This window comes from Geotrypetes seraphini, chromosome 11 (genome assembly GCF_902459505.1).
Source record: "Geotrypetes seraphini chromosome 11, aGeoSer1.1, whole genome shotgun sequence".
In the NCBI taxonomy this organism is placed as follows: Eukaryota; Metazoa; Chordata; class Amphibia; order Gymnophiona; family Dermophiidae; genus Geotrypetes; species Geotrypetes seraphini.
In genome coordinates, this window is record NC_047094.1 from 2,528,500 (window position 1) to 2,541,820 (window position 13,321).

Sequence of the window (13,321 nt, forward strand, 5' to 3'; positions counted from 1 at the left end):
ATGCAAATGTGTGTGTGTGTGTGTGTGTGTGTGTGTGTGTGTGTATGTATGTATGTATGTATGTATGTGTATATATATATATATATTTTTTTTTTTTTTTAATTACATACATAGATACACACTTGAATTTAAAATTTTGCAACTCAGAGGCTGAATACAAAATGGCTACAATATGCTAACCTAGTTTTATTACTTTCATTTTCTGCTAGTCCTAATCAGAAATAACAAAGCGAGACCATAGTGGTTGTCAACACACTTTTGAACAACATCTGAATGGGAAAAGATATGTATATTTTGATTTGTTTTTGAATCCTACAAATGCAAAAGTAAATGTAAGAATTTGAGGGAGAGACAGTAACCAGATGAGGACGGTAGAGAGGGAAGTGGGGTCAAGGTAAGTTTTTACTTGATGCTATACTTAATATCAGCTTATTTATTAATATGCCCTTCACACTCATAGTAACATATTTAAAATGGTCTCCTGCCTGGTGTATTACTATGTTCCAAGAAAAAGTTGATTATTTAAGAATTAAAATGATACATTTTAAAGAGATGAATTCAATAGATGTTTTAAACACTTGCTTTTAAAGACAAACAGGATTTCATATGTACATGTACATCATGCTTATATGTTCCAGAAATAACCCAATTCACAGTAGTCAACTTAACATTTACAGACCGTGAAGAGTTTAATGTTAATGTGCAGATTATCCTTCACAGAAAAACTACTGCACATTTCATATCATCACTGGCTTCATTTGTCAAACAGAGGAACAATGCCAAATCAAACAAAGCAATATCATCTAATTGAATTTTAATGAATTTCCAGAAACCAGATAAAAATGTAGTAAAGCTTGCTTGATACAATGTGAAAATAGCAATATACACACTTCAAGCTTTTATTGAAAAAATAAAATTCACAAAAACAGCCTATACAAACATGTATTACTAACTGAAGACAGACATGTAGAACATGACGACATGTTCAATACTGCAATTCTTTAAATCTATATGATTTGTAATCATACATTTCTGTACAACATCTAGTCATACAGTGAATTTGAGCAATTTCAATAAAAATACAGTGCATTAGCACAAATGTTTCACATTAAATTATTATGCTATATCAAATACATTGCATTTACAATATAGACTATGGCCACTGGAATTTAATCTATATGTCGAATAAGGAGAATCTTTACTACATAAAATTTTCACTAATAAAGAGCAATGTGTAGGAAAAAGTGTGAGATTGTGTTTTTACATACTGCTTTTGATGTTCCAATCACTGGCTCAGTTCGACTTCTAAAATACAAAATGAAAATAGTTAGGATTGCTAGTCAAAAGTTTCTGACACAAAGTTGAAAAAAAAAAAGGGGTCAGTTTTAATGTTAATATAAAGACAAATGCAGGCTCAGAAAAAAATTGCTCTTTCAGTTTGGCTGCAATTCTAGAGTAACTTGAAGGCCAAAGGACTTTTGAGACAAATCCACAAATTGCCATTTAAGATCACAAAAATATAGAAACAGAATATGAACCAGATTCAAACAATAAGCCAGACCCTGACAAATTTTCTTTGCATCTAGAAAATCAGTCAGTCCCAAAACTCCACCACCAACCAGCTGACTCCTGTTACCAACTACCAGCCAGTTCCACTTTCCCTCCTTTTCCTTCCACCCATCTAGCTTGAGCCAGTCACAACCCCCACCCCCACCACATTCCAGCCAGCCACTTACCTTGCTGTTTGCTGCTGCAACCACCATGCCCTCCATTCCAATCCCTTGGGCAAAGGCTCAAACACACAAAGGTTTGCCAACACCTACACAAGTCTCTCTGTTTCAAGTGTTGCAAGATAGAACAGGAGTTTGAATCATAAGGCTTGACCAGAAGGGAACAGCTGTTCCGGGGGAGGGGGGGTTAAGTCTGCTCAATTTATTTAAGAATTAACAATGCCAAACCCTAGCTTAGCATTTCCCAAAATTCTCTAGGCCCCTGCTATTCGTTTCCAGTTCTCAAGAGCCATCAAGGTATCAGGTTTACAAATACATAGAATCTCTGAAAGGGTGAAAGGAGAGTAAATGGTATGGAAGGGAGGACTAGATAGACCATATGGCTTTATCTTCCTTCATTTTTCTTCTTCTCTGTTAATATGCATGAGAAAGGTTGCATGCCTACCACCTCCATGTTTATAAAGCTCTCATGCATATTCATTAGAACATCCCAAAAACCTGACTTGTTGGTGGACCTGAGGACAGACAGAACTGCTCTCAAATCCCCTTCAAAATGCTATAATCTTTAAAGAGGATTATACAGTAATAAATGGTAGTTCTTTGTAAACTTCAGAATCACTTACTGTACACCAGCATTCAGTTATAGATTGCTATCCTGTGGCGTTAAAGCTTAAGTTCACATGTTACTTTCTACCAAAAATATTTTTTTGAATGGTTTAAAATGTAAATACCAGACAGTGACATGAAGAAATGAATGGGAGGGATATACAGGCAACCATTCCAAAAACACTTCAAACTCTGAACAACTTGTTACACTTGAAAGACATTAACTGGATTACTACTGTTTTAGGAAAACCATGGGAAATATCTAAAAGTGGTTTTCCCTTACAGAAGATGCTGAAGGTAAAGACTGGCCTTTTTCCTCATTTCCAAATGAAGAGAAAGTGACCACAGCAATCTAAGCATCACCAACTGCTGTGAATACATTTTCATAAAATATTTTTAAATTCTGTGAGACTAAGTACATAAGAACATAAGAGTTGCCGCTGCTGAGTCAGACCAGTGGTCCATCATGCCCAGCAGTCCGCTCACGCGGCGGCCCTTTTGGTCAAAGACCACCACCCTAACTGAGACTAGCAATACCAGCTTATGTCCTTGTTCAGTAGGAACTTATCTAACTTAGTCTTGAATCCCTGGAGGGTGTTTTCCCCTATGACAGCCTCTGGGAGAGCGTTCCAGTTTTCCACCACTCTCTGGGTGAAGAAGAACTTCCTTATGTTTGTACGGAATCTATCCCCTTTCAACTTTAAAGAGTGCCCTTTCGTTCTCCCTACCTTGGAGAGGGTGAACAACCTGTCCTTATCTATTAAGTCTATTCCCTTCAGTACCTTGAATGTTTCGATTATGTCCCCTCTCAATCTCCTCTGTTTGAGGGAGGAGAGGCCCAGTTTCTCTAATCTTTCGCTGTACGGCAGCTCCTCCAACCCCTGCCGTACAATGTATACTGTATGACTAATCTTACAAATTCTACTGGCACCCCAAGAACACAATCTTTTCTGATCCTGATCCTTAATATAATAATGTCTTCAAGGCATGGACCATGGCCTAGGGCAGTGGTTACCAACCTTGTCCTGGAGGACCCCCAGGCCAGTCGGGTTTTGAGGATAGCCCTAATGAATATGCATGGAGCAGATTTGCATGCCTGGTACCTCCATTATATGCATATCTCTTTCATGCATATTCATTAGGGTTATCCTGAAAACCCAACTGGCCTGGGGGTCCTCCAGGACAGGGTTGGGAACCACTGGCCTAGGCCATTCTATCCTTTAAAAACAGTTTGCCTCTTTTTCATTTATATTAAGGCTCAAATACCATAACATAACAGCCTTCTTCTATATCGCATAACAGTGAAGATCCATGCGGTTTACAAAAGTAGACATTCAAGATGGATACAGTTATTTCCTAAAAATTTGGTGAACAAATAGTCTTTTAGTTTTTCCTGAAATGTTGATACGACCCAGCATTAGAGATCAAGGAATTTAAATCTTTATCCCAAGAGGCTGTTTTATAAGCAGGCGTTGGTAGTATTTCTTATATTTACCGTATTTTCACACATATAACGTGCGCGTTATACACGATTTTTACAAACCGTGCATAACCATGCGCATTATACGTGTGAGCGTGTTGTACACGTTTTTCTTTCATTCGAATCCGGCATTCCCCCTGCGAACCGGCATCCTCCCCCACCGCTCACGTCACCCGCCCCTCCCCCGTGATCCTACATCCCCCCCAGCACCTCAAAGACAACTCTTACCCGATTGGGCACCGGCACCAGCACCAATGCACAGGATGTGCCAATGCCAGTGCCCGAAGATCCTCCCTCGTTGGGTTGGGCTGGGCTGGGCAGCGCAAGAGAGATCCTCCTTCTTCCTGCGCCGGGCTGGACTAGGCTTTGAGCATGAGCACCCTCCATTGCTAACCTTTATATGATGGATTTTGAGAAAATCTGGATTAAAAATTCCCCTTTCATTGATAAAATCTATTCGTGGCATAGATACATCGATGATGTATTTTTGCTATGGAAGGGAAATGAAAAAGAACTCCACTTATTTCACACTTGGTTGGGTTCTTGTGACGAAAATATCCAGTTTACCATGACTTACTCGAAAGAATCTATTCACTTTTTGGATGTTGACATTGTACAAATGAATGATACTTTTGTGACTAAAGTTTTCACTAAAGCTACCGATAAGAACACTTTTTTAAAATTTAGTAGCTGTCACCCTAAAAAATTAAAAGAAAGCCTTCCTTTTTTACAAATGTTACGAATACGGAGAAATTGTACTGAAAAGAGTTTAATAAACAGTCAAGAATTTTACAAGAAAAGTTTATATCCAGAGGGTATCCAAAACATGTCACAGAGAAAGCAAGACGTCGTGCAAAATTTGTTAATAGAGAACATCTTCTAGATCCTGGGAGAAAAAATATCTTAGAAGCTGATGTAGAGACTTGTGTACTTCGTTATTTTTCTAATAGCAACAAAGTAGCTGAAATACTGAGGAACAATTGGGAAATCATGAAACTCCACCCTATCTTTGAAAATAATAATCTTAGGATTGCATTCTCTAGGAATTCCAACCTTAAAGAAATCTTATGTCCTTCCAATATTCGATCGATTAGAACAACATCACGGAATATAATCGGTCATTTTAAATGCCAATCTTGTGCTATATGTGAAATCACATTACAAACAAAAATTTTCACTAACCCACAAGATATTAAACAATATACGTTGAGACATTTTACAAATTGCAGGAGTCAGTTTGTTATTTATGCTATTATTTGTCCTTGCAATCTGTTATATATAGGCATGACCACTAGGGATTTAAAGACCAGGATCTGTGAACACAAATCCAACCTCAAACGTAACAGAAGTGCAGAGGTTATTGTCGAACATTGTACTGCATTTAAACACACTTTCAATGACTTACGCTGTTTGGCGATAGATCAGGAACCCAGAACGTTACGAGGAGGGGATAGAATAAAAAGATTGAGACAACGAGAACTTAGATGGATTCATAGACTTAATAGCACGTATCCCTCTGGTCTAAATACAGTAGCAGATTGGTCAATATTCATATAAGTTTTTTACCGTATTTCTGCTGTTTTTACATGTTAACTTCTGATATCCAATCAAAATGCTTGAATAGCTTTGGGCCTACTGCGCATGCACTGGCGTTCTGTGCTTAAAAGCGCCATTTTTTAGTGTGGGATTGTGTGATAACAACCTAAAAGACAAACGCTTAAAGTAAGTACTTTAATTGCAAACAGTTAGATGGCAGACATTTTTTTATATTAATAACTTTGTTATATGCGTTTTTTCTCAGCCCGTATATCGATCTTAAACCCTGATGAAGCCGTAAAACGGCTCCCGTCGGATATTAATAATGGGAACTAAGCTTTCTATCTTGTAACACAACTACACAAGATAAGTGCCTTTGGGCTTTTTTGATATGTCTTTGCTTTAATTTGCTTATTTGCACCAGTTTACTGCTATTTTCTGTGTTCTATATATTTGCACAGTTTAATTGTTGCTTGTTTGCACATTCCAAGTTACTGTTAAGCAGTCACTATTTTTGCAAGTTTGCACAGTCTTTATATACAATAAGAAAAGAAAATTTTATATAAAAATATCTAACTTAAAACATAGGATAGACACTTTAATAAAAGAGTAGTGAAAGATACATTAAATTTGACGAAATAAGTCATATGTTCATCATGAAGGTTTTTTAGATCAATGAAAGACAACCACGCCACTATTCCATATGTGGACTATAACAATATAATCCGCAGGAGTGGCAAATCTGAGATCTTTTTCCTTCATGTTGATCTAATTACAATGGTCATTTAATTTGATGACTGTTTGGTTATTGGCTTTTCTGATTAACCTTTTTTGTGGATCCATTTGGTTTTGGTTAATCTTGTTCTCTATTTTTCAATTGAGAAGCTACTGCTGGAGCCAGTAGGTTTAACGGTCGTCTCGCGGTGGGAGGGTCAGTGGGGTCGGCTGCACGGCGGCGATAGTTGGGGGTAGAGGGTTCTACTGCACAGGGAGATGGCAGACAGGCTGGCTTTGGAGGGTGGGGGCGGGACAAAGTATGGAAGGCATTGAGGGGAGCAGGGAAGAGGGACCAGGGGAGCAGGGAAGAGGTGCTGCTGGCGGGGGGGAGGGAGTTCTACTGCACAGGGGGATGGCAGGCAGGCAGGCAAGCTGGCTTCGGAGGGTGGGGGTAGGACAAAGTCTGGAAGGCAGTGAGAGGGAGCAGGGAAGAGGTGCTGCTGGACCAGGGGAACAGGGAAGAGGTGCTGCTGGACCTGGGAGCAGGGAAGAGGTGCTGCTGGACAGGGGGAGCAGGGAAGAGGGGCAGGGGGAGTACAGAAGAGGTGCTGCTGGACAGGGAGAGGAAGGAAGAGGTGCTGCTAGAACGGGCGAGCAGGGAAGAGGGACAGGGGGAGCACAGAAGAGGTGCTGCTGCACAGAGAAGTGGATTGGGGGAGGGAAATGCTGCTGCACAGGAAAATGAAGGGGGAGGGTATGCTTCTGCTGCTACTACACATGTAAGTGGAGTGGGGAGGGAAATGCTGCTGGTGAGAAAAGGGGGCTGGGGCTGAAACGGTAAAGATGGGAGAAGGGGGCTGGTGGGGGGGTAAAAATGGGTTTAGAGCTAGAGCTGGGGCTGAAAATAGGGGACATCTAAGGGAAGGAGGCTTTACTAGCACCCGTTAATGTAACGGGCTTAAACACTAGTATTACAATAATCTAATTGACTCAAAATCAGGGGTTGTCTAAACCTGAATGATGAAACGTCAAAATATGATCTTATGGTACATAGTTTCCATAAAGTATGGAAACATTTGCACACCAAAGTGTTGATCTGATTCTTCATTGTTAAATTATAATCCAGAGTGATACCTAAGATTTTAATTATAGAGAGAACTTGGTGAGTTACTGCATTGTTTCAGTGGTGGACTGGCATGAGGAAGCAAAGAAAAATTTTGTCTTTTCTTGATTGAGTTTTAGTTTAAATTTGGCCATCCACTGTTCAATTACGAAAAGTACTTAAGATATTATATGCCTACGCCTTTGGAGTAGCTCCATTATACCTTGCTGACAGATTTGTGATAGTGTTGCAAGAGAACTGTAGAAAATCTCATGCTTTATTTACATTTCCATCAGCTAAGGGATGCAAAAGTGAGAAATATCATGGGCATACTCTCTCCTATCAAGCAGCCTATTATGATAAGGACTTTAGATTATTGCTTCTTAGATCTACTTCTTATGAACATTTTAGAAAATTGCTGAAAACGTTTCTCTTTTTTAGATTTCTGATCAATTAGATCCACATGTATTGAACTTATGGCCATGCGGTCTAGAAATTTATTATGTATCTGAGGGAGTGAAGTTGAAATAGGGATCAAGACAGTTATGTCGTCGGCTTAACTGAACAACTTAATCCTAAGTAAGACAGTTTAGTTCCCAGGGAAGATAAGTAAACATTGAAAAGAAGTGGAGACAAAGGGGAGCCTTGCGGGACACCACATTGATTACTCCAACTATAAGAATAGTCATCATTACTGAACACATTGTGTAGACTATCAAGAATAGAAACCATAATTGTTTCAATATTATATAAAGGCCTGAAACCAGATTGAGAGTCGTGCAAGAGTGAATGTCTATCAAGGTGATGAAGCAATTTTAAGTAGACCAAGCCTTCCATCAGCTTTACAAAGAATGGGATGGATGCGATTGGTCTATAATTAGTCACTATTAATTTAGATTCTTTAGAATTTTTAGGTACTGGAGTAATCAATGTGTGTCCCTGTGCAGATGGAAAAAACTCTTTTTGAGCATGAGACATCCAATCCAGAAGATCTAGCTGGAAGTTAGCTGGGGCTGCTTTCATGATTGCAGAGGGGCAAGAATCCAAAGAACAGTTTGATTTTACATACTTGCTATAGAGTCTATTAAAGTGTCGCAACTCGGTTTGCTAAATGAGTTTATATATATGAATTTTTTGTCTCCAATTCTCTTTGTCTCTCATATATCTGCCTGCCCCCCCCACCAGCCTTCAACCTAGTCCCTCTCACTCTTATACCCCACCTGCTCATCCCTCTTCAGCCTTCACTCAGACTCCTTCCCTCTCATACTTGCCCCACCATCCCAAACCTTCACCCAGTCTCTCTCCACCTCATACACAACTGCATAGCCATCTCTAGCCTCTCTCTCATACCGCCTCTCCTTCCTTCACCATGTCTCTCTCACTTTGGTAGGGTCATTCCAAGAAAGGTAATATGCTTGGGAGTCTCCCAAGTATTGCTCTTAGCTTGCCACTGAAAAGCTGCTACACAACCATCACATTTTCCAGCTCTGCATTGTGGTTTGGCTTGAGTCATATGGTACTGGGCTAATTTGGTTTGAATTCCAGCAAGATTTCCTGAACTTCCTGCACTGCGAAGCTCAAGTTTACATTCAGCAGCTGAACTGTGCTGCAGACCTAGGAAACATGATATCTACAAAGCAACTTAGCAAAAAATAAAACCAAACAAAAAAAGGAACATTGGGGGGAAGGAGGGGTATGAAATCCCAGTATGCAATTTCTAGGTGATCCACTGCCCTGAATTTGTTGAGCCCTGCCTTAAAGGTCATTTACCGTAGTAGCTTCTGCACTTATTTGTAACCTTTCTAAACTATTATCACTCTTGGTACATGTTGGCAATATGGTCTCCAGAATGGAACATCCTAAATGAGGTCTCATTGTATATTTAATATTTATTTCTCCATTAAGCCTCCATAACCAGCCACACTCATTGGAAATTCTGTTGCTCGCTGGGCCTGCAGAGAAGGACTAACTCTAAAAAGTAAATCCTTGGGTTCCAGTTTGTTATATGTTGTAACATTATCTCAGGACAAGCAGGCAGCATATTCTCACTGATGGGTGACGTCACCGACGGAGCCCCAATACGGACCACTTTAAAAGTGCATCGCCACTTTAAGTCTTTAGAAAGTTTGTGATAGCCCGAACCGCGCATGTACGAGTGCCTTCCCGCCTGACATGGCAGCGGGGCCCTTCATAAGAACATAAGAAGTTGCCTCCACTGGGTCAGACCGAGGTCCATCTCGCCCAGCGGTCCGCTCCCGCGGCGGCCCATCAGGTCTGCGACCTGTGAAGTGGTTTCTGACCACTTTTATAACCTACCTCAAGTTCTATCTGTACCCCTTCAGTTTCTTTGTTTCTGCGGAGCTAAGATGATACGTTTTTCAACAGCCGTTGAAGCTTTTTTATTCGCTGTCTTCCTGCTCTCGCGGATTTGTGACTTTTAGTCATCTTTTCTCTTTTTTGTTTTCATAAAAAAAAAAAAAAAAACAATCAGGGAATTCGGCCCAGTGGGGCCTGTCCGGGCACCTTGGCCTATGACTTTAATTTAGCAGAGTCTGTCTTTCCGGCGATGACCCGGGCATAGACGGGTTTTAAAAAGTGTGGACACTGTGCTCTGCTCATCTCAGTCACTGACTCAAATCACTGGTGCCTCCAGTGCTTGGGCCTGAGCACCGTCCAGAAACTTGCTCTTAGAGTAGTCCCTATTCCTGAGTTTGACAAACCCCAACTTTCCGAGTCTCTTCTCGTAGAATCTACCTTGAAGAAATCCTCAGGGGCTAGCATGTACCTCCTGGCAGAGAGGGCAAGGCCATGGACCGGTTTGGCCAACGTCTATACCAAAATGCCATGTTGGCCAACCGGTCTAGCAACTACAATTTTCATTTTTCTTTCTACCTTAAGCATTTACTGAAACAAGTGTCCACTTTTCAGAAATACCTTCCAGAACGTAAGCTTCCTGCTTTTCAACACCATATTTCTGACTTGTTCCAACTCAGAAAATACATGGTCCGTTCCATATATGATACATTTGAACTTGCATCTTGTGCTGCGGCCATGTCAGTAGCCATGAGACGTCAGGCCTGGCTTCGTGTTTCTGAGCTGTATGTATAATTTTGCCCATAGAAATGTGCATGTGACTATATTTATTAACTGAAATTTTTTTAAAAAATTACACTGTTGTGAACCGCCTAAAACTACTGGCAGGGTGGTATACAAGAAAATAAATTACTATTATTATTATTATTATTATTAAGACAGGCTTGCCAATGCTCCTTGTTTGGGTGATCAACTTTTTGGTCCCTCCATGGACACAACTACCCAGAAATTATCAGCTCATGAGACCAGATGGGACACCCTGGTCAAGCCTAAGAAGCAGCCTCCTCCTTTCCGGCCAGCTTCTTCTTACCAGAGACAATTTGCTGCTAAACTTGCACCTCCTCCTCAATCTCAACCTAAGAGGCAGAAACAGCAACCACGTCAGCAACCAAAACCACAGGCTGCTCCCCAAAAACCAACACAGCTTTTTGACGTGTTTCTCAAGAGCATAGCCACCGTCAACATTCTACAGTCTTTGCCTCAGCCCATCGGAGGCTGTCTTCAACTTTTCATCGCCCGTTGGAAACTCACATCACATCACATCATAACTTTCAAGCTTCCCCCATCTCTCTCTCTGGTTCCTCCCCTGCGGACCTAGATTTTCACATCACATCAAATCTCTGGGTCCTCACCATCATTCATCAGGGTTACACACTCCATTTTCATACCCTACCTCCAGATCATCCTCCAAGAGAGTCTGTTTTGGACCCTGCACAGTCCTCTCTTCTTCTCCAGGAGGTTCAATCCCTACTCCTGCTGAATGCAACAGAGGAAGATCCTCTCTCTCAGTAGAATCAGGGATTCTACTCCCATTACTTCTCAGTACCAAAGAAGACGGGAGGACTGCGAACCATTCTGGATCTCAGAGCTCTCAACAAATTTCTGGTCAAGGAGAAATTTTGGATGCCTTCCCTCACCTTGCTTTATCCTCTCCTCAATCAGAACGACTGGCTATGCTCTCTGGATCGAATTTCAAGTTTATTGAGATTTTGATTTAAACGCAATATCAAGTATTTTCAATTCATTCAGTTTCCAGAAAATATCTCGGTTTTCAGATCCACCAACGTCATTACCAGTACAAGGTACTTCCCTTCAGCCTGGCATCTTCTTCCAGACTCTTCACAAAATGCCTGATTGTAGTGGCCGCATCACTCCGTTCACACGGCCTTCAAGTCTTTCCTTACTTGGACGACAGGTTGATCAAAGCTGTTTCAGCTCAGGAGGTGGTCCAAGCAACATTTCAGACCATCTCTTTTCTTCAGATTTTGGGATTCAAGGTCAATTTTCTCAAATCAAATCTCCTTCCCATTCAACAACTGCAGTTCATTGGAGCTATCCTAGACACCACTCTCATGAGAGCGTTTCTTCCTCCAGATCGCCTTCAGGCTCTCATCCATCTTTGTCAGCAACTGCTTCCTCTACATACCAACCTGCAATCATTGCACCCGACAGCTTGGTTTCTCTCTGGCTGAATACCTCTGAGTTACGTCTCTCTCAGTCTGTTCGACACATTATTGATGCTTCCAGGAAACCAGCCACTCAGCAATGTTATCAACAAAAGTGGACTAGGTTCTCTTCTTGGTGTCTCCATCATCACGATCCACCTTCATTGGCAGTGGAATTGGTGTTGGATTATCTACTTCACCTACCTGACTCTGGTCTCAAATCTACATCTATCAGAGTCCATCTCAGTGCTGTTACCACTTTTCACATGCCAGTCGAGGGAAAACCTCTTGCTGTTCATCCTTTGGAATCCAGATTCATGAAAGGACTTTTCAATGTTAAACCATCTCTCAAGCCCCCACATGTCGTCTGAGATCTTAATGTGGTTCTTTCCAATTTGATGAAGCCACCATTTGAACCAATGGCCACAGCTCATCTCAAGTTTCTCACCCGGAAAGTGGTCTTTCTTATTGTTCTCATCTCTGCCAGGAGGGTCAGTGAGCTGCAAGCGTTGGTGGCAGACCCACCCTTCACAGTTTTTCATCATGACAAAGTGGTTCTACGCACACATCCAAAGTTTCTCCCAAAAGTTGTCACTGAATTTCATCTCAATCAGTCAATTGTCCTGCTAGTATTTTTTCCTAAGCTTCATTCTCATGCAGGAGAAACCGCTTTGCATACTTTGGACTGTAAATGTGCTTTGGCCTATTACATGAATAGGAAAAAGCCTCATCGTACTTCTCCTCAACTCTTTGTCTCATTTGATCCTAACAAATTGGGGCATCCTGTTTCCAAGAGAACTATTTCCAACTGGCTTGCTGCATGTATCTCGCTCTGTTATGCTCAGACCGGACTGACACTGGAGACTCATGTCACAGCCCACAAAATTAGAGCTATGGCAGCTTCTGTGGCTTTCCTCAGATCTACTCCCATTGAGGAAATCTGTAAAGCTGCCACCTGGTCCTCAGTTCATACATTCACTTCTCACTATTGTCTGGAGTCTTTTTCCAGGCGGGATGGGCACTTCAGCCAATCTGTACTGCAAAATTTATTTTCCTAAAGGCCAACACTCCCACTATTCCCATTCTTGTCAGCTTGGAGGTCACCCATCAGTGAGAATATGCTGCCTGCTTGTCCTGGGATAAAGCACAATTACTTAACGTAACAGGTGTTATCCACCCATCTCCCCGGGTTGACTTCTTAGCTGGCTTGTCTTAACTGAGGGACCGTGCGCCCACATTGGGCAGGAAGGCACTCGCGAATGCGTGGTTTGGGCTATCGGGAACTTTCTAAAGACTTAAAGTGGAGATGCACTTTTAAAATGGTCCGTACTGGGGCTCCGTCGGTGATGTCACCCATCAGTGAGAATATCTGCCTGCTGTCCCTGGATAACACCTGTTACAGTAAGTAACTCTGCTTTATGTTTTATCTATTTATTGTTATTCCCCTTCTCTTCATATTTTTATTATTGTAAACTGCTTAGATTTTAAATTTTATTTTTATATTTGCAGTATATCAAATATATTAAACAGCCTCTCTTTTCCTGGGTTGCAGAATATCCATGTACAAAAGAAACCCTCACAAGCTACCTACAAATCCTATAGGGAAGTTGCT

General features: G+C 41.2%; 1 protein-coding gene across 1 annotated transcript in view; it reads right to left on the reverse strand.

The window, feature by feature from the left end:
- The window catches only part of RBBP6 (RB binding protein 6, ubiquitin ligase), a 219,240-nt gene that overhangs the window by 178,094 nt on the left and 27,825 nt on the right, over window positions 1-13,321 (reverse strand). Inside the window, exon 3 of the mRNA XM_033962792.1 lies at window positions 1,269-1,305. Within this exon, the coding sequence (XP_033818683.1) occupies window positions 1,269-1,305 (37 nt within the window). The remainder of the gene's footprint in view (window positions 1-1,268; window positions 1,306-13,321) is intronic.